Raw genomic sequence first — 27,608 nt, 5'->3', positions numbered from 1 at the left:
TTGGGAGGATTTCATGATTCTGATTTCAGGAAAACTGAGATGTATTTTGAAACGTTTTAGGCAAGTGGTCACAGTAGGTGCTGGGATATATATATTGATTTGTTTGCACCGATGATGTTGGCAGGAGCCAACGAAAGCTAGGTCTGCTTTTTAAAAAACTTTTAAATGTTTTATATTCAAAGCTTTTAACGTTTTCTAAAACTTTTAATGTTTTAACTCTTCCTGGTGCTCAACAATGATGAAAACTATCTCGAATGCATTTGGGTCAATATAAAAGGGGGGGGGGAATGACATTGCCATAGGTGTATACTATAGGCCACCCAACCAAACAGAGGAAATAGATGAACTTTTTGCTAGTCAGCTAACTAAGGTATGTAGAAAGCACATCACAATAGTAATGGGGGACATTAATTACCCTGGCATCAACTGGGAGTCAAACTCGGCACCAAGTGGAAGATCAAACAGATTCCTGACAAACCTAGCAGACAATTTTGTCTCCCCAAAAAGTAGAGAAGGGATCAGTCAGATTGGACCTAATTCTCACTAACAGAGATGAAATGATAGAAGGTGTTGAAGCCACAGGAACCTTGGGAGGGGGAGTGATCATGCAATATTTGAATTCAACATTATGCAAGCACAAGCAATAAAACATAGTCAAACTAGAGTCTTGGACTTTAAGAGAGCTAATTTCAATAAACTTAGAGAGAGCTTGGGAAGGATTCCATGGATGAGAATCCTCAAGGGGAAAACAACTCAAGAAGCTTGGAAAATTTTGAAAAGTGAGATAATAAAAGCCCAGTCTAGCATAATACCAACAAAGAAGAAAAATAACAGCTCTCAAAAGAAACCAGCATGGCTGCATAAAGAACTCTCTGATAAACTGAAAGACAAAAAGGACAAATATAAAAAATGGAAAGAAGGGCACATAACTAAGGCAGAATATCAGCAAATAGCCTGAGTCTGCAAAGATGAAGAAAGCTAAGACTCAAAATGAACTAAGGCTTGTGACAAAAGTCAACAATAACAAAAAAAGGCTTCTTTCAACAAGTAAAAAACAAGAAAACAGTTAAGGAAATGATTGGTCCATTAGTGGGAGAAAGTGGCAAGAAAGTGACAAGCAACAGGGAGAAAGCAGAACTATTTAACTCATTTTTTGCATCCGTCTTTACACAAAGGGAAAAAACAGTCCAACCTATCAAAAACAGTACTGTAAAAAACAGATTAGAAACACAAGTTAAGATAGGCAAGAAAATGGTAAGTGAGCACCTGTCAACCCTAGAGTTCAAATCACCAGGACCAGATGGATTACACCCCAAGGTTCTGAAGGAACTGGCAGATGTGATCTCAGAACCACTGAACTATATCTTTCAAAGATCCTGGAGCACTGGGGAATTACCAGAGGACTGAAAAAGGGCTGATGTAGTTCCCATCTTCAAAAAAGGAAAAAAAATGGATCCAGGAAACTACAGACCTATCAACCTGATCTCAATACCTGGAAGATTTTGGAAAACATAATCAAACAACGAATCAGTGAACACCTAGAGGTAAACAAAGTCATTACCAAAAGCCAACATGGGTTTGTCAAAAACAGATCATGCCAGACAAATATTATTGCATTCTTTGACCAAATGAAAAAATTAGAGGACCAGAGGAATGCTGTGGATATAATTTGCTTGGACTTCAGTAAGGGATTTGATAAAGTAGTGTTGACCCAGAATTAGGAGCTAGCATAGGAAGTATCAATTGTGAATATGTGCAGATGGCCCTGATGTCTTTGGGCATTTGCAGAGTCATGGATGCAGGGTCATGAAAAGACAGCAAGGAAAACACCCAATGTCCTAACTCACCCAGGAATGTACAATGTCTTTAGGGAAATACCCCAAAGGGAACAATTTTAGCTACTTCTGCTTTCTCCCTTCTTATCTACAGTGTGCCAGACTTACAGATGAAATCTTTATCTTATGTGTGTCAGCTTTGCTGGGTGGATTGCTTACGTAATCAGATAGAATAATAAAAGGATTTCTTGTCATTTGGGGCTTCTCTTTTTTAGAGGAGCCTGTCTTTGTTCAGCTGAATAAAAACGTAAAGCTTAAAGGCAACTTCTGGTTTCCTGTATATTTTATCGAGCAAAACCTCAGAACTTGCACAGCAGTAGATCACAACCTACTACTTGATAAGATAGAAAAATGTGGGTTAGACAGCATCACCACCAGATGGATTCATAGCTGGTTGATTGGCCATACTCAGCGAGTGGTCCTCAATGGAACTGCATCTATATGGAGGGAAGTGTGTAGTGGGGTGCCCCAGGGCTCTATTCTGGGCCCAGTGCTCTTCAACATCTTCATCAATGATTTGGATGAGGGGATAAATGGGGAACTCATCAGATTTGCAGATGACACCAAGCTGGCAGGAATAGCCAACATTCCAGAAGATAGACTTAAGATACAGAAGGAACACAGTTGGGACTTTTGAAAGTTTGGTGCAAAGGAGGCTCAGGAAAGGCGAGACCAAGAAATACAAAGCCGTGTATATATGTAATCTGGAAAGGGAAAAGGGTCTGGCCCTCTTTTGCAACTCAGAGGCCTTCCCTTGCCTGACATGCAGGAGACTCAGGCCAACTGAAGGGGGCTCTTCTGCCCACAGCAGAGTCCAGCTATGGAAGTGAACTGAGCAGGAATTCCTGATTTCCCATTGGTTGAAATCTAGGGGTGGGCTGTAAATTGGAAGCAGCATTGGAAGGGGTCCTTGCCCTCAGAACCAGGTGTGTGTGAGCTTCCCGGTTGCACCCAGCTGGCCACCAGGTGAGGCAGGAGCCTCCTGAGCCAAGAGCCTTACCCAGCCTCACACTTTTTCTGATTAACGGATTCTCTGTCAGTGACATGAATGCAAAGTGAGATTTCTCCCCAGGAGCCCTTTGGCTTCAGAGAAGGAAAAGCCCCCACCTCTGATGCAGGGACACTTATTTAAGTGCATTCTGTTTATCTGTGGCTTTGATCCCACATGGGCTCCACCTTTCAGCCACCTGAAGAAGCTTAACCGAGGGGAGGTGTGGTGTTCAGAGATGCGGCTTCAGCCTCTGAGTGGGTGGACAAACACACTGGCGAAAGGACGCTTGGTCCAGCTGAGGGCCTTGATCCTCGACACAACTTTCCTCTGGCTGTGGAAAGTTCCCTAGCCCCCCCCCCCCAAGGGTCCTCAAACCTCACCAGGGAAACCCTCCAACCTCATTATGGAGCTTCTGGGCCTTGCCAGCTGTTCATTGGACGACCAGGGGTAGGCAACCTTGGCTCTTTTATGACTCGTGGACTTCAACTCCCAGAATTCCTGAGCCAGCCATGCTGAGGGGAAAGGGAGAGGTTTCCAAGCTGAGCCATGCTGGCTCAGGAATTCTGGAAGTTGAAGTCCACGAGTCATAAAAGAGCCAAGGTTGCCAACCCCTGACCTATAGGATGCTCACCTGCCATTAATCAGAACCTTAACTGGCCGGTTGTTGACTTGCTTGTCATTTGCGTGGCGGTTCTGAAAAAGAAAAGAAAACTAGAATCAGCCAAGCCATAGAGAGGGCGCCCTAGAGTGGCTGCAACCCAAAGCAGCAGAAGAAGCCAACCTGGCATCTGCTTAACCTTCTTTGGGGAGGGCGGGATTTCGGGAGCCCTGAAAGCAGGGAGTGGGGGTGCTGTGGGCAGATTTCACTGGCAGGACGGCTGATGCCAGGAAGGGGTGCCCTCCCTGGAACAGTTACTGCCCTTCCTCTCAAATCTTTACTGCTCGCCTAGCCTGGACTTGGGTGGATGCCAAGAGCAGCTGCTCTAAAGCAGTGGTTCTCAACCTGTGGGTCGGGATCCCATTTGGGGTCGAACAATCATTTCACGGGGGTCGCCAAACAACGCAGTCCGCCATTTTCCCCCCCTTTTCCTTAGCTGTGCTACTCCCTTTTATTCTATTGGCTTTTGAAAGCCAATAGAATAGACTCTCTTGAATAGAGTCTAATTCTATTGGCTTTCAAAAGCCAATAGGAATTGTCCAGCTGTCTCTGCCCTGCTGAGCCCGCCAAAAGTCCCATTCTGCAAACGGTGCTGCACCAGTTGAATAGTCCTCGACTTACGACTGGTTGAGTAGTTCTCGACTTACGACCAGTTGGGGGGTCGCGGCATTAAAAAGGTTGAGAACCACTGCTCTAAAGGCTCTTTCATATGCCCCCTTGCCTCTCCCCCCCCCGCCCCCAGAGACAGAGGAAGTCTTGTCTGTTGCTGGCGCCTCCTTCTGGAAACAAAGGCAGGAGATCGGTCCCAGCTGCTTTGGGATGATTTCAATGTGGATTTGGGCCCAGCTGAGGGTTAATGCAGTCAGTTGGGCACGGGGAAAGCCCTGATGGGTATCGCTACCAGGCTCTTACAACATCATCCATGGCATCCTTGACTGCGGACACGGTCAGGACCAAGACCAGGGGCACCACGGTAGTGAACCAGGAGAGGGAGGAGATCTCAGGGATGAGCTGCAAAGAGAGAGAAAAATCAGGATGCCCACAAAGCTTGCAGGGATTTTTCCACCTGGATTTGGCAGGCAGAGAAGGGCCGACTTCGAAGACCCACAGCAAGAAGAGACCAAGCCTGGAAACTGGCCTTTCCCCCACGGCTTTCAATGGACACCTCTATTCCGCTTTCCCTGTGTCTGGAGAGCATGAAGGAGGCCGGCTGAGGAGAAGGCCGCAGCAGAGTCCACTGAGGAGAAGTGGATTGCAAGAGAGTCGCCAATGGTCCCTTGGACAGGGTACGGGGTTGCTCTCTGCTGCCAAAGCAGAACCGCCATAGAGGCCCCAGAAGGGGACAAGGCGGCCAGTTCTCGTGTGTGAACAAACGGAGGGGAGCCAACTGGAGGTTAGCCACACAACCGCTCAAGGGGAAGTTGTGTACAACATATGTGACTAATCAAAAGAGGAGGAGGCATAAAAGTTGTTCTGTGAATGGTGCCCGGAGAAACAAAAGTAAAAAAGAATGGAGCAGAAGGGGGGGACCGGCAGATGTTGTGGCACGCTTGACAATTTGTGGGAAAACCGCCAAGCCCTTCTCCCCAGCTTGTTCTGAGAAAACTGAAGAAGGTTGGAGCAGTGCGTCTGAAACTCAGAAGACAGATAAAAGTTCATCCAACTGAGCGAAGCAGCTCCCCACAAACAGAAATTAAAAATCTTTGACTTATGACAGCAATCGGGTCTGGAATTTCCATTGCTAAGTGATGCGGTCGTAAAGTGACCAACCGTCCTCCTTTAGGGAGGATAGTCTTCCTTTTGTTAAGTTCTGTCCTCCCTCAAAAAGTGTCCTCTTTCATGTCCTCCGTTTCGATATTTGAAGTCTAATCTGCAGGGCTTTTTTTCCCCTCATAGAACGCTCAGAATGGCGTTCTGGCACCTTTTTTTTGATGGGTTTTTTTTTCAACTTTTGCATGAGCTGTGCTACTCCCCCTATTGGCTTTCGAAAGCCAATAGGAATTGCTGCTGAGCGCGCCGAAACACCTGGCTGGCAAACTTTGCACATGCAAGTTGTCTGTATTATTGTTGCAATGAATAACATGTTTCTTTTATTCACGATATTTTTTTCTTCAATTTATTTGTGTCCTCCTTTTCATTGTAAAAAAGCTGGTCACCTTAGCGGTCGTTAAGCGCAATAGCATCACTTAGTGATGGCAATCCCTACAGTCACAATTGTTGTTGTTAACTGAATCCCACGATCATTGGCTGAAGCAACTTCCTGTCCATTTCTCACAAGGAAGTAGGGGAGTAGGCAGGAAGTTGCAGGTCCCAGGCTTGCAGGCAGAGAAATACACGGCTGCTGCTGCTGGGTGGGGGGGAGTGAGTGAGTGAGTGAAGGGGTGGGGGAGCAGGGGAGAGGGGAGACTCAGGGAGGGTACCCAAAAAGCACAGCATGGGTAAAATGCAAGAGACGACGTGTAAAAAGAGTTCACAAGAGGTGACGCGCAGGCTGGAGAGATTGTGCAAGGTGGTTCAGTGGTCAGGGAATCTGTGGGTTGCAGGGAGAATTGGGGAAGGTGTGTGGGGTGGCACAAGTGGCCAGTGCAGTGTGAGTGTGAGTGATAAGGGGGAGATCTACACCAACAACCTGCCACCTTCCCCATTGCAAACTGGCAACTAGTGGTAGGTGTGAATGGGTTGCCAAGCACCCAGATCAAGATTAGAAGATGTGGTGGGTTCTGGGACAGCCAGAACTGTGAGGACCGGTTGTAACCATCATTCGTTCAGCGCCATCTTAACCTGGAATAGTCACTGACCGAATGGTGGTAGGTCAGGGGTTCTCAACCTTGGCAACTTTAAGACTTGTGGACTTCAACTCCCAGAATTCCTCAGCCAGCTTTGCTGGCTGAGGAATTCTGGGAGTTGAAGTCCACAAGTCTTAAAGTTACCAAGGTTGAGAACCCCTGTGGTAGGTCAAGGACTAGGAGTGGTTATTATTCACCTATGTCCTTCTTACAAGTGGCCGGGTCCTGTCCTCAGGGGAAGCCCAACTCTTGGAAATGGAGCAGGAAGAGCAGTTCCCTTGAGGACCCCCGATGGGTGGCAGAGTCTACAAGTGGAGGGAGGCAGCCTCTGCTGCGGGGGCTGGACATTGCTGCTGGGCAGGAAAGGGCAGAGAGCCAAAGAGGGAAACGGCTTCTCCCACTGGGCAAGTGAGATGGAGGACTGCCAAGAGCCACTCGGTCAACCTTTGTTCTGCAGAAGGGAAGGAGCCAGCGCATCCATGGATGTTCTCAGGGTCCTCCCCAGACAGTGCCCCCTCTTTCAGGTGCCCACCCCCTTATCCCTCCCCACAGCCCTGCCAGAAGGGAGCCCGAAGGGAAGACTTGCCTGCAGAATGAGCAAGATGAGGAAGTAGGCATTGGCGATGCGCTGGAATTGCTCGAAGAGGTTGAGAGGCAGGAAGGTGAAGAGGTTGTACTTGGAGGTTTTAATGGAGTTTTTCTGTGGACGGAAGACAGCCTGTGAGAAGGGCAGGAGAGGTGTAGCACGACTCACCCCTCCCCCGATGAAATGCTGGAGGGCTGAGTGGGCAAGGAACCCCTCACGAAGGGTCTGGGTGGCAAAGAGGAGAGAAAGGGCATTGCCACCCCCAGGGTCCTGTTCCAACAGGCCCTCAGCTCCCCTGTCTCTGCCACGGGGAGGGGAAGGAATGGGTGTCGGCGGGGGGGGGGGGCTGGTTACTTACAGCATAATCAAACTGCAGGTTGAAGGCCCGGTCGTTTGCCCGCAGGCACCGCTCCTCCTCTGCAAGGCAAGCGTGGGAGTTAAGTACCAGGACGGGGAGGGTGAGGCAGCAGGTGGCAAGACTGGCATGGGGCCCCCGGTGCCCTCCCACCTCTTGGCTGGGGTGGGGGGGCATTGCGGTGCAACATTCAGGAGAAGGAAGGCAGCCCAGGAGGGTGGGTAGACAGCCAGCCCCTCCCTCCGCCCCCAGCCAGCAGGCCTGGCTAATTTTCAGTGAACTTATTTGTCCCCCTTCTGCTGCCTCCAGAAATCTGGAAGCCACAATGATGCCCTTCGGGGCCCAAATCTTGTGGCTTTCCTTCTGATCCACACACACACACACACACACACACACACACACACACACACACAGAGTCTGCCTCTGTGCAGCATTCAGGTGGCTTCTACTTCCCTGAAGCTCAGGCCCACACAGGAATTCCCACAGAGGGAGGAGCTCCTTGCAGGGAGATGAGCAGCAAATAAATTCAACAAACAAAACAAAATAAATTTAATAAGCAAACAAACAAAACTGTCCCGCCAGTAGTGAGGGGGGGGCAGCCTGATGACTTCCCCGGGAAGCAGCGCAAGAGACATGGGAAAGCCAGGGAGCAGATGTGAGGGGGCATTGTGGCAGGGAGGGGTCCCATCTTGGGAGGAAGGTGTTATGCCCCCTGATCAAGCAGTGCTGGGCAGGACTTTTTGGGGGGGGGCAGCTCTGTATCGGGTATACTTTTTCCAAGAGGCAACTGAGGTCAAGGGAGTCTTGGGGTGTCATTTTGCTGCAGGGCCTGGAACAAGGCAAGCCCCTTCATGTATACATCCCCTCCCCAGCAGAGGGACCCTCCCAAGCCCATCGCACAAGCCTCCCTGCAGAATCATTGCAGATCCTCTCAGATCAGCCACTGCAGAGCACACCCACCCACACACCCACACCCAGGATGGCAGCGGATTCTGCAGTAACTGATCTCTGGCTAACTATCTGTCAGGACCAGCCTTATGGTTTCTGGACAAAATCTCCCCAGTTGCTTTTGGAAACCCACCCACCCCCGCACCCCCACAGCTGGAGTACCAGCCTTGAAAACCAGGGGAAGATGGGGGGGAAGCCATGGCATTGCCAAAGAGACTGACAGAAGGAGGGAGTCAGGCTCTTCCTCAAGGGGGCTTCACTTGAAGCCCCCCCCCATCTTTCTTAAACTAGCTCACCGCCTAACAAAAATGAACAAATATTCCGCTGCATTTTGTGCTGTGCTGGGAGACAAGAGACAGATCTGATAATGATGCATTGATTGGCAGAAGCTTGGTGGACTCTCCATATGCAATAGATGCTCCCTGGGAGCCTGATTGGGGCTGGGGGGGGGAGGTCACCCTGGGCTTGACTGGCTTGCTTGGTTATTGGGGGAGAATTTGTAAAAGTAATCAAGCCAGCAAAGAGAGTAAAAATGTAGAAAGGAAACCACACATGTACATGCACAAAGTTTCCAGCTGCTTCGCCTACGGAAAAACATCAATCAGACAACGCAATTCAAAAAGTTTCAAAAACTAGCCACAAAACTTTGCAGGATGTTTCTGGGGCTGAATGTTAATTAAGCAAGACTTTAGTGATGCCAGAAACACTCCACTGTCAGCTGAGGCGTCCTCTCGGAAATGCAGAGATTCTGACAGGAGACTGAAAATAGAAAGCAGCTCAGCTCCCTTTGCCCAAATCATGAAGCTGCAAGCGCCAGAAGGACAGTGGCTGCCCTGGAAATTTGCCCCAAGGGTTGACAGCGATGCACAGGGACCTGCAGAGTCCTGCGAGAGGGAGGGGGCACCCAGGCGGCTGAGGACCCTCCATCTCGCAGTCCCAGATGGAGGAGGCCCTGCCTGGAGTTGCCCCAAATTCTCCGGGAAACAAAGAAGCCGCCGTCCCTTCTCTGGCTTCTGCCTGGCCTGGAGGAGCTGGGCAAAATGGCACCCGGTAGGGCTGTTCAGCAAAACAACTTGGGGGCTTTGTCAGGCATAGGGCCAGGTTCCAGCCGAGGGGGTGAGTGGGACGGGCTGGAGGACACGATCCTTCCAAATGATCTGGCAGAGAAGCGCAGTAAACCTAGAGAGGAATGCTCACGTCCAGCCATTGGGAAGGCGGCCATCCAGCTTTTAGCCAAAAGAAAGAACACGCCGTTCTGTTCCATCCCACCCTGATGGTTTAGTTCTCTGCTGGAAGAACATCTGGACAGAAAGAATAGAATCCTAGGGATGGAAGGGACCTTGGAGGTCTTCTAGTAGTCCAGCCCCCTGCCCAAGCAGGAGACTTTATATCAGGGGTGTCAAACTCAATTTCATTGAGGGCTGCATCAGCACTGCGGTTGTCCTCGGGGTGTGTGTGGCCTACTGGGTGGGTGTGGCCTACTGGGTGGGCGTGGATGGAGTGGGTGTGGCTTACTGGATGGGTGTGGCCAGCTCCACATCGTTCACGTCAGGGGTGCCTGTGGGGGCCTGGGCAGGAGTGGGACAAATCTGAGGGTCTCTGGCAGAAGGGGGTGGGACCAAGGCAAACACCAAGGCATGGTGCATTTCTTCATTCCTCATAAAGGGTGACACCTTCCCAGCATGCACCCAGGGGGCGGGGTGGACGTGGCAGGGGCTGGTTCCTCGCTGTTTCCAGACGGCCTTGTGGAGCTAAGACTGAATGCGTTTCAGCATAGATGGCCACCACAAAATTGTACATTGGCTCCCGGCCGACCTGGGCCAGGGCCAAGGCAGCGGGGGCCGTTCCCTCACTGTTTCCAGGATGGCTTCGCGGACCACATGAAACCACTTCACGGGCTGGATCCCGCCCCCGGGCCTTGTGTTTGACATGTCTGCTTTATACCATCCCAGATAAATGTCTGTCCAGTCTCTTCTTGAAAACCTCCAGTGATGGAGCACCCACAACTTCCATTCCACCGATTAATTTTTTTAACTGCCAGGAAATTTTTGCTTAATTCTAGCTTGGATCTCTCCTTGATTAGTTTCCATCCATCGCTTCTTGTTTTGCATTCAGGTGCTTTGGAGAATAGGTTGACCCCCCCTCTTCTCCGTGAAGCCCCTCATTGCACTGAAAAGACAGCTATCGTATCACCCCTGATTGTTCAGAAGAGAAAGTTGCTTCTGGAAACATGGCTGGGAGGGAGGCAGAGGTCTGTTATGGTTGAAACACAGGGTGAGTCTTCATCCAACATCAACTTCCAACTATGATGAGCACAAGGTGGGGAAGGGACACTGCAGAGGCCAGTCCAGTTGGGATTTCAGTCCCCAAGAATAAGTACTCAGCCTCCCTCCCTCCCATGTCCCAGGGCTTCCTTTGAAGTTATCTCTGGGTTGAGGCAGCATTTGCTTCCATAAGTGCCCCTGCCTCACTTTTAAATGTAGCAGTAGCAGCTGGGAGGGCAGACCCTGATCTATCCTGGTCCCAGTGTGAACAGGAAGAGCTGCTCACTGGGCAGACTCCGGCTTAGGAAGGAGGCCTCTTGGGCCAAGGGATTTATTAATGCTGCTGACTCTAAAGCAGCAGTTAATTCTCCGAAGGAAGGAAGAAAGGAATTATTATGCTGCTGCTTGTAAGAGTCCCCAAAATAGCACAGATGCCTGTGGGAGAGTTCAGCTTCTAAATAAGAAGTCCAGCTATGATTCCATTTAAGGTGCTGATAACTCTGTTGCTGCTGGCTTCCAGGTCAGGGGTCTCCAACCTTGGCCGCTGTACAACTTGTGGACTTCCACTCCCACAATTCCTCAGCCAGCCACGAAGTCCACAAGTTGTAAAGTTGCCAGGGTTGGAGACTCCTGTTCCAGGTGGCTTGCAATAATAATAAAAAAAATTACAACAGTGAGGCAGCCCGCCCCCCCCACTTTCAGCAGGGGTTCACACAACATATTGCTGGGAGAAAAAAAAAGGGTTCCAGCCATTTTTATTACCACAATGCAAACTCAACCCACGCAGAACAATGTCCAGGAACGGATCCCGCTGACCTCCAGGGGATCAAGGCCGCTCTCCAGGGAGTGGTCAATCATTATTCAGGTTTTGCAAGGGCATCACCATCCTGGTGATGTAAGTCTCAACTAGATCATGCAACAATATGGGAAAACACAGTGTTGGCACACACTCAGAGGCACATCATCTGTTCCCATGCTGGTCTAGGGGCCCTCCTGAGTCCAGTTTCAGCAGCCCTTGTGGCCTCTCCACCAGCACCCAGGCCCCAGAAGCAGAACTGGGTCTCTTTAGCTTCCAATAAGTGATGGCCTTCAGCTCTTCCAGACCAGTTCTGGCCTGCCACAGCAGCCTGGTCCGCTTGCAGATTCCCCAGCAAGCAAGAGCAGGCTGGCAGTTCCCCCATAGCCCACCCCACACATATCCACCTCTCCCCAAGATCAGACAAGCCTTTTGGCACAGGGCAGAAATTAGGGTGGTCCCAGGTTCTCATGTCCAGGGGAAGACAGCAAAGCTGCCTTTTGTTGCTTGTGTCTCTGGTGTCATAAATACACACAGACATACACACACACCGTGGTGGTGTCCAAAGATGGGAGAGGACACATTCAGAGGAGCAGAGGAATCAGTCCTCTGTGCAGCTTCATCACCTGCCTGCCCGTTAGGAAAAGCAGGACAGAATCCCACCCAAGGGATTTTGGCGTTTCAACTCCAGCACTGGAGAGGGTGAAATCGGGAAAAATCCCAGGATTTCTCTTCTGTTTTGCCTCCACCGCCCTTTTGGTGACTGGTCCCACACAGACCTCCCAGGCAAGCAGCTGAATAGGCCTTCCCACACACACACCGCCGCCCCCAGCACTACAGATGGCACAGCTTGTATAAATAGAAGGGAGGACACAGGTGCCCATTGACTTCCCCCTCTCCTGAAGTGCTCCACAGGAAATACTAGGCCTGCGGGTCATCGGTGGTGGGGGTCCCTCACTCACAAAGAGGGGGAACCTATGGGTAGCTTCCAGTCCTGCTTGTGAAGGCGTGAGAGGAGAACTGAAAGTGATTCACAGCCTCACTCACACAACTCAACACAGGGTGAAATTGTGAGTCACCGTCCCTTCTCGGCTTCAACACTTGCCACAAAGCTCCTTTCCTTCCTTCATATTGCCACCCACCCACCACTCCCTTAGCCCTCCCTCCCCTGTACTGCCAAGCCATGCCAGTTCCAATGCCCCTTGGCTGGTTGGGCACAAGGGGCTCGATCCGCAGGTGGGCAAGGCTTTGGGGGCATAGCAGCAAGGCTGCTCCTGGCACGGGAATGTCTCCAGCCAGGGTGACTGCAGCCACCCTGATGCTTGGAAGCTCTGCCTGCTTTTATGGGTGATGGACCTGTGCCACATATTAAAAGTAGGGTGCACCCATGCTCCTGCCTGCTGTCTTCTTGGCCTGGAACGGTGGGGGGAGGGAGGCTGATGGCTTTCTGCCAGCAAATAGTGGGAGCGATTCCCCCCCCCATGGGCCAGGAGGAAGAGGCACTCCAGAGGGATGCCTTCCCGCACCTGGGATTCTTGCTGATGGGGGGAATGGCACGGCTTTCTTATCTGGGCTGCCTGAAAGTTTGCCCCCTTCCATTTGGCAACAGCAGGAGGAGGAGCCTCTTCACTCCGATGCTTGCACCCTCTGCCATTTGCCCACTCTGTCCAGTCCAGCCCAAAGACTGCCCTTCTCCTTGAAGATTGAGGGCGCCATTCTCTGCCCCCCCCAACAAACCCCAGGGCCCCCTTGAAATACCCCCTCAACCTCCCTTCTCTGAGGGACCCAAAACCAGGGGCTGTCCCTGGGCTGGTATGCGGCAGGTGCGGAAACATCTTCCTGCCCTCCCCTCCTGGGGCAGGAGGATTCCCCCACCCCACCCTCGCATTCCTGCAAAGAGATCTCAAGTGGGTTGGGGGGGGGCAACACGTGGGATGCATCTCTGGGAGGGAGGAATCAGCACTGAGTTGGGACCGGATGCAGCTGTGGCCTCAGAGCAAGGCCCAAGCCACGCCTGGCCTGCACCTTGCTAGAGTCCAGGGTTTAAGGGGGGGAGACTCCCCCCTTAAAGAAGACTCCTGCGAGTCCCTTGGACTGCAAGGCGTTCAAACCGGTCAGTCCTAGAGGAGATCAACCCCGATTGCTCTTTAGAAGGCCAGATCCTGAAGTTGAAACTCAAATACTTTGGCCACCTAATGAGAAGGAAGGACTCACTGGAGAAGAGCCTGATGCTGGGAAAGATTGAAGGCAACAGAAGAAGGGGACGACAGAGAATGAGGTGGCTGGATGGAGTCACTGAAGCAATTGGCGTGAGCTTAAATGGACTCCAGAAGACGGTAGAGGACAGGAAGGCCTGGAGGAACGTTGTCCATGGGGTTGCGATGGGTTGGACACGACTTCACAATTAACAACAACAACAACAAGACTCCCCAAGGGAGTACTGAGAAGGAGCTAGCAGCATCTTTTCTGCCTTGTTTCAGGTGGCTTTCAGGGGCTGCAGCTCTCTGACATGGGTGGTTAGGGTGAGGGTGAGACTTTTGAGTGGCAGGCTTTGATCAAACAAGGTGCTGCAAGACTCTTGCCTTAGGCCAGGGGTAGGCAACCTTGGCTCTTTTATGACTCGGGGACTTCAACTCCCAGAATTCCTGAGCCAGACATGCTGAGGGGAAAGAGAGAGGTTTCCAAGCTGAGCCATGCTGGCTCAGGAATTCTGGGAGTTGAAGTCCACGAGTCATAAAAGAGCCAAGGTTGCCTACCCCTGGCCTAAACAGACAGGGCTCTCCCTCTTCGGGAGGGGTGGGTGGGAATTGCCAACCAATGGCCTCCTCCCTGTACAGGGGCTCCACAGCCAAAGGCCCGAGGCACACCCGTTCCCAGCGAGGAAGGGAGGGGGGCTGGCCCTTTAGGCTGACGGGCAAGTGGGGTTTTCCAAGTCTGGACCTTCCTCACCAATTTATTTGCCTCCAAGGAAAGTAGTTGGAAAGTCGTTCTTTCCGAAAGAAAAGCAGGAAACTGACTGGCTGCTTTGGCTGCTGCTGGGGGGGGCAGGTTGAATGGGCAAGCAGGAAGTCTGCAGCCCTCAGACTGACTCCCAAGTGTGGGAAACCACACAACTGCTTGTCGTTTTGGCCAAGAACCCTTTGGGAGGAAGGCGGGTGGTGGCCAAAGGGGAAAGTAGGAAGCCCCCCCCCACATTGGCTTCCAAAAGCCTTGAGGGTGGGGGCTGCACTGGAAGCTGCTCTAGGGATCTCTTCCAGGAGTCTCGGCCTGAGTCTTGATGGTGGCCCTTCTGGGTGAGGACCATGGTTACTATTTCCCCCAGGGACCCCCAGCAAGGTGGGTTCAAGATGGCCTCGGTGCTCCCTTCCCATGGCACAAATGGGATCAGAGTAGAGCTGGGGGGTGTCCATATTTCTATTTGCTGATCCCTTCTCCACCTCTTTTGGCACAGAAGTCAGTTGGGAAGGGCAGACCAGCAGCCTCTCCCCCATTCATGCTGAGGCCCCTCCCCCTTCCAGACCAATGAAGGCTCAGGTTGGGTCTTGGAGGGGGGGCAGAACGGGCTTTTCCTCCTCTTGGGCCCCCGCCTCCCCTCCCGCCTCCCCCTCTTTGCTCACCAGTTCCTGGGGCCACGCTTGGGGTTCTCAACCTGGGACTCTCCGGAGGGGTCATGTCCAGCCTGCCGCCGGCACCCCAGGCAGTCGAGGTGTCGGGTGGGGGGACCGCATGGTCAGCACAGCAGCTGGCTGGTTCAGCCCAGGGTGGGTGGGGGGGAATGGGTGATGCACCCACACCCTGGGGCCCAGAGAAGCAGCGAGGGTCTGCGGGGGGGGGGCTGGAATGCTGTGGAGAATCCGAGGGAGAGTCAGTTGGTGACAGTTGGAGGGAGAGAAGGGTCAGCTGGAAGACAGAGGGCTGCAATGCTGCCCACAAGTGGGCGGCAGGCACACTGGGCCCCCAAGACCCCCCAAGGGAGGGCGCAAAGCCCTTCCCATCAGTGGCCCCCGGGTCACACGAGCCAGGGGTTTCTGCCTGTGGTTTAACCCACAAAGAAATCCGCTTCCACGCCTGTTGGGCTACACGGCTCTCCCACTTCTCAGCCACCTCCAGGTCTTTGGGCTGGACTGGCTCCTAGCAGGTGCCCCTTTCAGAAAACAGGGCAAGGGTCCAAAAATGAACAGCCTGTGGATACCTTTATGAGGGCTCAGTGACAGTGGGGAAGTCAAGGCGAGATCTGGGGAAAAGCCCGCCGAAACGGTATAGTTAAGCAAGCAATATTCCTCCTCCCATCAAAGTCATAATGTTCATTTGAAACCCAGCCAATCCACAGGTGGTCCAATGAGCGGGTAACTGGCACAGTTGGCGCGCATCTCAGTGGTCGTCTCCAGTTTCGTTTCTCTCCCTGACAAAGGGAGACCCATTCCTATCTCAAGGGGGCGGACGTAGGAGGGGAATATAGAAAGCGAAAGTTATGCCAAGTACATGCAAGCTCCCCCTCCCCCCAACAGAATGGCAAGCCCCAAAAACAGAATATATGGCCAAGGAAAGAGAGGAGGGTTTGGGGGTCCTGACAGCCTGTTCCTGCTGCTTCCCAAAGTAGTAGTAGTAGTAATAGTAGTAGTAGTAGTAGTAGTAATAGTAAAGTTGGAAGGGACCTTGGAGGTCATCTAGTCCAACCCCGCTCAGGCAGGAAACCCTATACCATTTCAGATAAATGGTTGTCCAATCTCTTCTTAGAAACTTCCGGTGTTGGAACATTCATAACTTCTGGAGGCAGGTTGTTCCACTGATTAATTGTTCTAACTGTTAGGAAATTTCTTCTTAGTTTTAGGTTGCTTCTCTCCTTGGTTAGTTTCCATTTGTTGCTTCTTGTCCTGCCTTCAGGTGCTTTGGAAAATAGCTTGACTCCCTCTTCTTTGTGGCAGCCCCTGAGATATTAGAAGGATGCTATCATGTCCCCCCTCATCCTTCTCTTCATTAAACTAGACGTACCCAATTCCAGCAACCGTTCCTTGTATGTTTTAGCCTCCAGACCTCTAATCATCTTTGTTGCTCTTCTCTGTACTCTTTCTAGAGTCTCAACATCTTTTTTACATTGCGGTGACCAAAACTGGATGCAGTATTCCAAGTGTGTGCAGTATTCCAAGTGGGAAACTCGGCTTGTGTTTGTCTCAGGAGCTTGAGAAATCTGGGATCAGCTGGGAATACAAGCAACGGATTCCTGGGCACACTGGGGGAGGGAAGGGCTGCTTCACACCAGGGCTTATGTGGCTCCAAATCACTTGTGATCACTTCCTCTCTGCCAGACTGAGGGCTGCCCTGGACAAAGCAAGGTGTGACTCAGACAACAATGCCCCTTTCCTGGCTTCCCCCAACAGGGCCAGGACAAGTCTCTATGGAAGGAGCCGAGGGGGAGGAGGGCTGGTGGCAGTCTGGAAATTTGGGGGCACATATGGGCCCCCAAAGGGGCTTTCTGGGCATTGGCCTGGGTCCCCTTTGCAGGCGGCTGGCACAGCAATGGATCAGCCACTCTCTGGCAGTTTCCTTGTTCCTCACAAACACTTGATTCAGTTCCCGCAAGAAGGAGAGACACCCCCCCCCATTCGGGTCTAGCCCCCCCCAGTGCCTCAAGAGCTGGGGGAGGAGGGAGTGGTTTCAACCATCTATTTTCAGGACATCACCTCACAAATTCTTCAAGTGCAGACACAAATGTACAAATCCAACTTACTAGTTCTGCCCCCTGCATTTTGATGGAGGTTTGCAAAAACAAAGAAATAAAAACCTCACTCAAAAAGATGCTTTGTGGGGTTGGGACTCTTGAGGGAAGACCCTCTGCAGATCAAGTCAACGGATGTGATGACCCCCCCCCCTCCCTGCCCCAGCACTGCAGGACCCCTCCTTCTGCAGGACCAGCTGAGGAGGAGGAACTGCCAATCCCATGCTCCCCCCACCCTTCCCTGGCATTTGCAGGGGGCTGAGCTGAGGGCAGGGAATGGCTGCCCTTCAAAGAAGGATCTACCTGCCCGTTTAAGCAACACCCTGAAATGCCAAGGGCTTCAGGTCACACGGGCCTTCTGAAATCCAGAGTGGCTCAATGGCCACAGTGAGGGAGGACAGGTGTGGGGCTTTGGCCTCACAGAGCCTGCAGGATGTGAGGCAAAAAGGGTGTTCACAGGAGCTCCCGCCTCCTGTCCCCCTTGTGGGGGGGGGCTGCAGAGCCCAGGAATGGGGCCAGACCAGGAGCTCCAGAAGCAGCTCAGGTGATAGCAGTTGTGGGGTGGCTTCCTCTTGGGCTCCTGCTTGTGGGAGTCTCCTTCTCACGAAAAAAAGGCTCCCTATCATCCAAGGTGACTATGAAAGGGGGGAGAAGAACAGGGAGGGCCTCCTCTTTGGGGTACCCCAATTGGGAGGGGCAGAGGGCTCCCCAGTTCCTGCTTGTAAAATCTAGCTGTAGAGGTGGCCAGGCTGACCCCCCCCCCGTCCATCCCTCTGGGCTGCCTTCACGCCAACCCCACAAGGAAGGAGATGGAAAAGTCCTCAGGACATCCAGTCCCAAGGGGTCTTCTGCTCCCCTGGACATTTGATCAGAAGAGCAGTAGGATGAGCTGAATCCCCTGGCAAACCTCTGGGTGACTTTGAGCAGAGCAGAGGCAGCAGGAAGGAAGTCGGGTTTGGCATTTAGGGTGTGCCCTGGTGTAAGCACGACCACAGCCCCCCCCCGCCCCCCCGGGAAGAATGGGACTCTTGCAGGTGACGACATTCAGTGTGAACAAAGATTGTCGTTCTCTGGCCATACTCACAGCATGGAGCACGCGACCCTGGGAACCGCACTGGCATTGCCCTGCTCTCCCCCTGCTCTGTGGAGCTTCCTCAGCGGATCCTGCAAACTCAAACTCTCCCAGGCCTTGCCTTTCTGGACTACGACTGGCCCGTGATCCTCCCCCCCTCACCTTGGCCTTCACCTACGCGCATGATGCCCAGGGGAAGGGCCTGATTCTGAACTTCTGCAGAAGAGGGACGATGGAAGAAAACGGGGGAATTTTGCCCAAACAAAGGCCTGCCAGAACATCCTCCCATAGTCCTGCTGGAGAGGGCAAAGTCCAGGGTGATGTTGTGATGCTTTCAGAGAAAGACAAATATTCTGCAGGTACACACGCGCACGCGCGCACACACACACACACACACTGCTTGTTTCCTTTGGGCCAGGAGTTGGTGTCTCTTCAATAAAGGTGTTCGAAAGCCCACTCATCACCGGGCCACATCTCCTTCACTCTGGGTCTCCACATACCCTCATCCTCCTGATAGATGGGGCTTCCAGACACCCAGCCCGCCCCACAACCCCCAGAAGGCAAAGGCAGCAGGGGAGATCCTGGAGGGGGGCCACTCTGCTCACTCACCCTTCCAGTTCTTCCTGCCCGCAGATGGCGCAAAGAGGGGCATCCCGTCAGCAGCCCCACCAGCACAAGTTCAGCTCCTGGGCCAGAGAGAGAGAGAGAGAGGGACGTCACTGGAGGGGCTGGTGGGCCCTCTGCTCATACTGGAGGAGGGAGGCAGACACAGGTCACCTGGCGGGTCCGATTACACCTGTCTGCCACCATCTGGCTAGGTCTGTGTCAAGCAGGTGGCTTGCTCTGGGGCTCTTTGAAAATAGGAAGGGGCTACCTGTCCTATTCCAGGTGGGAAGAGGCATAGGGGGAGGGCTTCCTCACCTTGGTGCCAGTCCAGCTCTCCATGCCAGCAGCAGACGCAGAAACCTCTTTCTGAGCCAAGAGAACATCTGTCTATCCAGCCCTCAAACCTATTGCTGCTGCTCCTGGAATCGCATTTCTTCAAAGCCCCCCCTGCTGACATACCCACCCACTACACCCCCTGCAAGTTCTCCCTCCTGGCAGCCCTAGGGGTGTCCAAGAAAAGCCCCCCCCCCTCTGCCAGCCTGGAATCTCTTTGGGGCTGAGTGAAGGGCAGCCCATGGCCAGTGAGGCTGCTGGCTGCCCTCCCTGATCGCCAGCCTCACATCCCTGGCCTGGCACCTCTTCCCCTCTGGCTGACCAGCGCCATGAATTGCTTAATAAAGATGGGAGCAGGTAGAAATTTCTATAGTTGCCCATCTCAAACCAGTGACATAAGACAATTATAAACAGTTGCAACGTATTATGTCACTTCTCTTTCTCCATTTCTGCTTTTTCTTCTCTGGACAGTCTCCTTCCTTCCTGCTGTCCACACATCCCTGACCCCAAAACATGTTTAAAGATTGGGGGAGGGTTAATACAAATTGACAGGGAAAATATATGTGTGACAATATGAACAATGTGACTTCTTGTCAGTATTTTAAAAGAACTGGAAAATATTTCATCCACAACTTTTTTTTTTTTTTCCCTGAACACATTTTGCTTCTCATCCAAGAAGCTTCTTCAGTTCAGTTCAAGGGGGAAAAAAACCCAAGAAAATCCAGTGGCCTTTTGCAAAAGCAGCTAAGGGACAACCGTGGCCTGGAGGAGTGAGAAGATCCACAGACATTTCACCCACAAAATAACTCTTTTTTCCTTTGCCATTTTACTAAAGAGTCTTTTACCTAGCCAACAGAACTCATGGAGTCCTGGAGTTGAACATGGTCCCTGAGACCACCTATTTCAACCCCCAGCCCAGGAATTTAAAGGACAGCCTCTTCTATAGGGTTTCCTGCCTGAGCAGGGGGTTGGACTAGATGACCTCCAAGGTCCCTTCCAACTTCATTATTATTATTATTATTATTATTATTATTATTATTATTATTATGCACCACGCTGGGTCCTGCGTGGTGCATAATAATCAAGGGCATACAATGTGTATCCATAATTCCCATTGAAAATCAGATGCAAATTTGTCTGTCTGGGCTTGCATAATTTCCTTGGCCATTTGCTCCCCCACAAAAAGTCTACAATTCTTGATGTCTAGATTCCAGAGACCGAGGAAGGGGCCGTATGAGGTCATGTCCAACCTCAGCTGACATTGATTGATTCCAAACTCTGTTAACAAACTTAAGGAGTTCAACCCCCAACAGAAAAACAATAGAAAAATAGGATGAGGTCAGGCCGGAGTTAGCTTTGACTTCTGAACGTCAACAGCAGGACAGAGATCAACCCAACAAACTTCTTCCTCCCTATCCTTATCTGTCTGTCCGTCTATCCGTCTGTCCATCCACCTTATTTGTATTAACCTCACTTTAAGATCAAATGTAACTAATTTTACATCCTTTAAAGCACCCTCACACTGTTTTACAAGAACGGGTGCTACGAGCTGCATGTCCCCAGGGTCACATAAATAGTTAACGTCAGTTTCACCACTTCCTTCGACATCTTCTAGAAATACAGGCCAGCTTCAGAATCTGAATGGATTCCCTCCTGGACCCCTGGCTAAGACGCAAGTCCAGCTGTCCTGCCACTCAGATACTGGCGCCAAAGCAAAGAACATGCCAGGAACCACTTTGCACACAGCTTTAAGTTCTATGCAAACTTTTGTAAAGTGTCTTCAGAAATCAGCTAGCCCAGAGCGAAAAGCCTTGCCTAGCCCCCCCCTTCCCGCCCCCCCCCCACATCAAGATCTACCAGGTATTTTTAGATGGCATTCCTGTATAATGTAAAAGCCTTAAGAGCAGGAGGGTAAGCCCCAGATCCATGGCCCATCAGCTGCAGTAAACACTGGCTTTTCTAAATTCCTCCCCAAGAAAAACCAGTGCTAAAAATAAACGCCCAGCGATGTGCCTGAAATGATAGAAAATGGGAGCCTCCTTTGACAACGGATAGCTGTTAGCTGTCATTTCCATACGAGATTCTGAAAAAATGTTTCTGCTCGGAACTTCAAGAATACACTATAAATTCACACAAATCAGCATGAAGGAATAAAGAGGCAGAGCTTTTAAAATATAAATAGTTAAATCCCTCTTAATTGTGTTTACCTTATCCAACACATGAAGCAATTCTATATCGCTTATTTAATCTTCTTTCATTTTGCCCAAGAAGAAAGTAAATGATATTTACCAGTTCCAGTCAGACGTACAGAATTAAAACGAAACAGGCTCCGAGTATTTTAGCACAGGGCAAAAAGAGACTCTGAACACGAGTCCAAAAGCCGCATCCCCTCCGGGGGTCAAAGTTTGGGGTGGGCAGAAGGTGGATTTCTCTCATGCTACCCACACCAGGCAGGTCACGAAACTCAGGCACGGAAATGAGACCAGGAATGGGGGTTTGTGGCTTATTCATCAAACCTTGCGATTGTGAGAAAGTGTGATACACAACCACTGACTTCATCCCTTGGCAGGAGGGGGCTCATCCTGAAAGGCCCACAGAGCCCCTTCCCAGGCCAGGCAAGTTACAAGAAATCAGCTTGGCACCATGTCCCTCCCGCCAGGCCCACTCCGGAATTGTCCTCTCCAGAGCTAGCTGTGTTTAGCCTGGGTTGATGCCACCATCTGCAGGAACTGGCAAAGGCAGGCGGGACAGTAACCAGCACCATGAAAGCAGCGGAAATCCCTCAGGCCATTGCTTTTTTTTTTGCCTTGGGGAGGAGGGGGGAGGCCTGCACCGGCACCAGTAATGTCACCAGTAATGTCACCGCTGATATCTGGGCAGCAACCTGACCAGAAAACGTTGCACAGTCAGATCCTGGGCTGGGAGCGAAGAGGAGGAAGTGGCGGCTGTGGAAGGCAGCGCCTTTCTGCTTCTCTTTCCGACCACCCCTCTTGCGTGGTTGCCGCGCTGCCTTCCCGTTTTATCTTGGGGAGCGGGCTCCCCATCCCGGGACCAGCCGATCCCCCTCTGGGCAAAGGAGCCCAAGGAGGCTCCTCAGGCTTTCCCAGCGGTGCTGGCCGGCAGGTCTCCCTGGCCCGGCACCCCGGACCGAGGGACACGCGGGGCCCATTTCGCAAGGCCGCCCAGCGCCGCTCCTTAGATGGAAGCGCCAGCAGCTCTCCGGCGGCCTCGGGAGGGAGGAGCTGCTCGGTCCTCCCGGGGAAAACAGGCTGGGAAGCCAAGCGGGGGAGGGGGGGGAGAGAGATTTCCTCCCCCCCCCCCCAGCTCTCCCACTAACATCAGGAGCTGCAACAGGCAGCCTGAGGGGGGGGGGAAATGCCAGCTGGAGACAGAATTAGCGTGAGCTGGGGAGGGGTCGCGCTCCTTGGCATGTGCCCCATCCTGCTAGGGAGAGAAGTTTAGAAGCAGCCCGGGGAGGCCCACATGGGGCACCGCTCCCTGGCTTTGGGCCGCTTGCTTCAATTCCTGGAAGGTTTACCGCCATCCGGGGAGGGGGCGGGACAGCGGAGCTCGGCGGAGAGAGGGAGGGAGGGCCAGGCTGCTGCTTCAGCGCCTCCGAGGGGAGCCCGGCCGGGAGGTCCTCTCGGGCTGCGCGGCTCGCCAAGGCCGGATTCTCCGGGGACGAGAGAGGAAGCGGCCAGGGCCGCCCTCGTGAGCCCAGCCAAACTGAGCGGCGGGAGAGGGCGCGGGCGGTTCAGGGGCTCCGACCTGAGGAGATAAACCAAGATCCGCTCCTGCCCGACGCCCGTCCCGGAGCGTGCCTGCCCGCAGCCCGGCCGGTGCCCCCCGCCTAAGAGAGGCCGGCACTGCCCGGCCCGACCCCAAGCCTGCGTTCCGCCCCGTGCGGTCTTCAAGGGGCCAGAAGCGCCCATGACGACCCCTTCCTCGCCCCGCCACGGCTTGCTCCCCAGCGAGGGCCGGAGGGGCCCCTGAGGAAAAGGCGTTGTCTCTCGGGGGCCCCACGAAGCTGCGCTCCGGATGCCCGCCGGACGCCCGACCTGCCCCGCCCTCGTGCCTCAGCCGCCGCCCCTCCCGCGAACCCAGAGCGAGGGCCCCGCGGGCGCCCCTTTGGCGAGAGCAGCGGCTCTTCTGGGGAAGCATCCCGGGACCCCGCCCGCCTCCCCCCGCTACTCCTGGCAGGCAGTCCGGCCACCACGGGTCCGGGGGTCGCTTACCGTCGGCGGCTCTGCCCCGTCCAGGCACCGGCAGCCGCCCGCTCCCTGACGCGGCCGCCTTCCCGCGCGTCCCGCGCTCCGTTCCCTTCGCCTCCGGGCGCTGCTGCCGGACGGCCCGGCAGAGCTCGGGCCGGCTTGTCGCCTCCTTGTCAGCCGGTGGCCGGGGCGGGCGGGGGCGCTCACGGCTCTCCTCCGCTCAGCTCGGGGTGGGGACGCGGCGTTTTGGCCGGTCCTTTCCCTGCTTCCTGTCGATAGGAAAGTGCTTTCGCTTCGCTTCCTTCGCCGCCGCCGAGCGGGCTCCCGGCCGGGGACTTGGAGCCGGAACGAAACCCAGCAAGCGGGCAGGGCCGGTGCTGGCGGAAAGCACTGCGGGGGCGTCCGGAGGCCTTCTGCTGAGAGACCCTCGTCCCGCTCTCTGCCGCCTGCCCGTGTATGTTGTGCGATGGGGGGGGGGGGAGGCTGAACTTATGCACTTCAAGAGAGCGAATTCTGAGAGAAGCGGGGGGGGGAGCCCCAATTGCCCACTGGAGATCAGGGTCTTCATTGCCCCGGACAAATGAACCCCCCCCCCGGTCGAGGGGTCCCACAACAGACCTCAGCTCAGCTTCTCTGATCTGCCACCCTGGAGGACCCACCGGAGAAATGTAAAGATTCTAGGGGGGCACTCCTCACGACACACCCCACGTTCACCAGTCTGGAGCAAGTGGAGGGGGGAGAATCTCAGCAGCCAAGCAAGAGACCCTCCAGAGGAGGAGGATAGGGGGAGCATGAGGGGCTGGGGGGCCGGTATTGAGACAGTGGCTGCAGTAAAGATGATGATCAGCACTCTCTGCCTTGGGTGAGTTTGTGGCCAGTGAATGCAGGAGTGGACAGGCCTGGTGAGAGACTGTTGATTCAGCCAAGGGCAGCCCCAGCAGGTGGGAAAACACGTGGAAAGGCTAGACATGAGACCCCCTTGAGAGCCCCCCCCCAAATCCTTTGGCCTCCTTCACAAGTTGATTCTATGGGGACTACCTGACCACCCCATGCTGGCCAGTGCCCCTGCAATGTCCCACAGCAGCAGAGAGAATGTCACGCCTGGCTTGGTTGGGGCTGCCGCTGCCTGTGGTAAGAGGCCTGGCTGAGGCCGCATGGCCGGAGCTGGCCTGGGCTTCTGCCAGCAATGGCTGAAGCCTCATTGGGCCTCAGTGGCACCTAGGCCCCTCGGCCTCCCTTGCTTCTTCAACAGGGACTGCAGTGGGGCTGTCTGTCCCTGATAAGATGCAGCCACGTCTGCACTTTCTGGGGCTGCCAGATGATTATCCCTAGAGACTGTCGGGGCCCTCCTGGCCGATTACGTCTCAGACAAGAGCGGTCAGCAAGCTGGGGAGACGGAGTCATAGGCCTCATTTCAAGCTGCACAGAAATTAAAGCTCTCCTCCAGCTGGGGGCAGCCCTGAAAAGGAAAACGGGCCTGCCTGGCAGGGGTGGGAATCCTGCTGGGCTCTTGAATCTCTCTTGTTCAAACCTTCCAAGAGCTCAGAGGTTCCCTCTCCTCACCTGTTTGCAGGTGATCCTCGCTCTAGGGCCACCGGTTCAGCAACCAACTGAACGCACAGCGGCACCAAGCAGGGGGTATCTACAACCAATCCTTGAAGTTCTGCGTGTTGCAACGTTCCCACAGCTGCCACACATTTGCCCTCTGCGACCTTCACTGCCAGCTGCTGACCAGCAAAGTCAATGGGAGCCACGGGAATTGTGCATTAACAGAGGATTTGCAATGTTTTATTTGGGCTGGTGCTTGGCAGTAGGGCCAAACCTGAGACCGGAGAAGATCAGCACTTGGCATGCTTCAGACTCCCTCTGCAAATGCCCAGAGAGCCCCATCCGCCTCTGGAATGCCCCCCCCCCTGCTCTGGGGCTCTGATGCGGGAGTTCCCACAGCTCAGGGGCTGTGCCAGAGGGCCCTGGCTGGCTGGGAAGAGGACAGCTACCAGTTTTCCCCTCTTCCTCCTTGCCACCATCCTGAGGAGGAATCTTGGCATTCTCCCCAAGTGGCCATGCCCTAAGGCAGGGATAGGCAGCCTTGGCTCTTTTATGACTCGTGGACTTCAACTCCCAGAATTCCTGAGCCAGCCATGCTGAGGGGAAAGGGAGAAGTTTCCAAGCTGAGCCATGCTGGCTCAGGAATTCTGGGAGTTGAAGTCCACCAGTCATAAAAGAGCCAAGGTGGCCTACCCCTGGCCTAGTCTATTAAGCCTGACAGGAGTAGATTATCAGAAGCAGGTAGGCCTAGTCCACGGGTAGGCAGCCTTGGCTCTTTTATGACTCGTGGACTTCAACTCCCAGAATTCCTGAGCCAGCCATGCTGAGGGGAAAGGGAGAGGTTTCCAAGCTGAGCCATGCTGGCTCAGGAATTCTGGGAGTTGAAGTCCACCAGTCATAAAAGAGCCAAGGTGGCCTACCCCTGGCCTAGTCTATTAAGCCTGACAGGAGTAGATTATCAGAAACAGGTAGGCCTAGTCCACGGGTAGGCAGCCTTGGCTCTTTTATGACTCGTGGACTTCAACTCCCAGAATTCCTTAGCCAGCCAGCTGAGGGGAAAGGGGAGAGGTTTCCAAGCTGAGCCATGCTGGCTCAGGAATTCTGGACGTTGAAGTCCTCGAGTCATAAAAGAGCCAGGGTTGCCTACCCCTGCCCTAAGGCCTTATTGCTGCTTGCTGGCTGGGAGGAATGGCCGTCCCCTCCTATCTTGGAACGGATTACGGAAGGACTGGAGACACATTTCCATCCGCACACCCCAACAGAATTCCCAGCTTTTCCAGCATTGGTTGCAGTTTGAGGCAAAGTTAAAGGGAGTCCCCCCCCCGGCCCTCCCCTGCCACTGCTTGGCGATGGCCTGGGCTGCAGAGCATGCCAAGACTGCACCCCAAGGAAACCCCCCTTTGGGGGCCATGGAGCCAACTGGAGATTTAAGCCTCTTTTGGCTGCTTTGCTGGATTGGTCAGAGCAGCTGCCTAGCGAGGAATCCCGCAGAAGCCCCTCTCCCACACTCCCCCCTCATTGGGGAGGACAAAAGGGGGGGGATCTCTGTAGTGATATCTCCTCCCCAGAGAAACTAGCAACATCGACACGGGGTTCTAAGTGCTGTATAATTTCTTGAAAACTGTGTGTTGACAAAGTTCACAGGTGGGGAAGACTTACCTTAAGGAGGGAACAAAAAAGCTCTCTGACTGAAGAGGGGGTCGGGAAGACTCTGCAGCTGGGAAGCAACCAGAGGAGGCCAAGGTAGCTAACCGACTTTCAGAGTGGGCTGCTGTGACCCCCCTGCGACTTGATCAAGCATGGCGGCTGTGGGCCCCCCCCTCCTTCCCTGGCATCGCCTGCTTCTCTTGTGCAGGAGCTTGGGGTGCCCAGGGGGAAAACCCCCACCTCTGTTTGCAGCCTCAGCGACTGGAGCCTTAGAGGAGCCAAAGAGGCTGGAAAAGGATCCAACATGAAGGGGCAGCAGCGGCCAAGACCCTCTCCGCGAAGCATCGGCCTTCTCACACCCCAAAGGTAGCCTCACTTGGGGAGGAGTGCTAGGAAATTCGGGCATCAGTGATGCCAACAGGCCCTGGCTCTCCTGGGGCAACAGAGCTCAGGCCACCTTCAGGCGCGAGGATGGGGCAAATTCAGGGCAGGATGAGAAGGGGGGGGGAGGTTTTTCTGTTTTGGGTTTTCATTTTCTTTTTATAGTTCTGTTTATTATTACTGCTGGGCTCTCGGCCACCCAGTTTGGTTTTAACTCCAGTGGCTATACAGACGTTTTAAACAAATAAAAACCCTCACTTAAAGCTTCATCCACCGACCCTTCTGGGGCCACAAAGCCCCAGACCAGCCAAGAGATCATCTAGCTGACCCCTGGACCTCTCTTCTACTCCGAGTTCCACTCTGCTCCGACTGAACAGCCTGGCTCAACCCATCTCAAGGCGCAGGATGGAAACTGCCAGCTGATTCTGGGCTCTGAACCTTCACTCACTATTCCCAAGAGGCGCCCCAGGAGGGCAAAGCCTCCAGAGCCTCTAGGCCTTCCAGGAACTGCACTAGGCAGAAGCACAGAGCTGTCTGACTGGCTAAGTGATCCTGATGTGCCCTAGCACAAGGCCTGTTTCCAGGCAGGGCACCAGCAGTGACTGAGGACCAGTGCCAGCTGCATCTCCCACAGGAAGGTGCCCCAGAGTTATGCATAAGGACGGGGTGCATTTGGGCTTCAGATGGTGGGTGAGAGAGGCTGCAGCCATCTTCAGAGCTGGCCAGTGCAAACTCAACAGCTTCCCCTGGGGTTTCTTGGCAGCTCCTGTGCCAAAAGGCTTTGGGGCAATGTCAGAACCAACCCCTCCAATGCCCGAGGGCCACACACTCCCAGTGGCAGGTGGGCCAGCCCAACCAAAAGCAACAGGTGCGAA

General features: G+C 53.6%; 1 protein-coding gene across 4 annotated transcripts in view; it reads right to left on the bottom strand.

The window, feature by feature from the left end:
* The window catches only part of LOC120319792 (phospholipid-transporting ATPase ID-like), a 51,875-nt gene extending 28,550 nt beyond the window's left edge, over window positions 1-23,325 (bottom strand). Inside the window, exons 1-6 of one of the 4 annotated variants that reach the window (XM_039369032.1) lie at window positions 23,182-23,325; window positions 18,617-18,693; window positions 7,215-7,273; window positions 6,857-6,970; window positions 4,397-4,495; window positions 3,458-3,519 (exon numbers count right to left, since the gene is read on the bottom strand). In XM_039369032.1, coding sequence (XP_039224966.1) covers window positions 3,458-3,519; window positions 4,397-4,495; window positions 6,857-6,970; window positions 7,215-7,273; window positions 18,617-18,659 — 377 coding nt within the window. In that variant the 5' untranslated portion in view covers window positions 18,660-18,693; window positions 23,182-23,325. Of the gene's footprint in view, window positions 1-3,457; window positions 3,520-4,396; window positions 4,496-6,856; window positions 6,971-7,214; window positions 7,274-18,616; window positions 18,694-21,153; window positions 22,112-23,181 lie in introns of those variants that run through there. The other 3 variants (XM_039369028.1, XM_039369031.1, XM_039369030.1) reach the window with 3 other exon arrangements.
* Window positions 23,326-27,608: the final 4,283 nt, after the last annotated feature.

This window comes from Crotalus tigris, unplaced genomic scaffold (assembly GCF_016545835.1).
Source record: "Crotalus tigris isolate CLP2741 ecotype Arizona unplaced genomic scaffold, ASM1654583v1 scf7180000020963.25688851:1431469, whole genome shotgun sequence".
NCBI lineage: Eukaryota > Metazoa > Chordata > Lepidosauria > Squamata > Viperidae > Crotalus > Crotalus tigris.
Note: the sequence above shows the minus strand (reverse complement) of the source record. Positions and strands in the feature narration are given on the sequence as shown.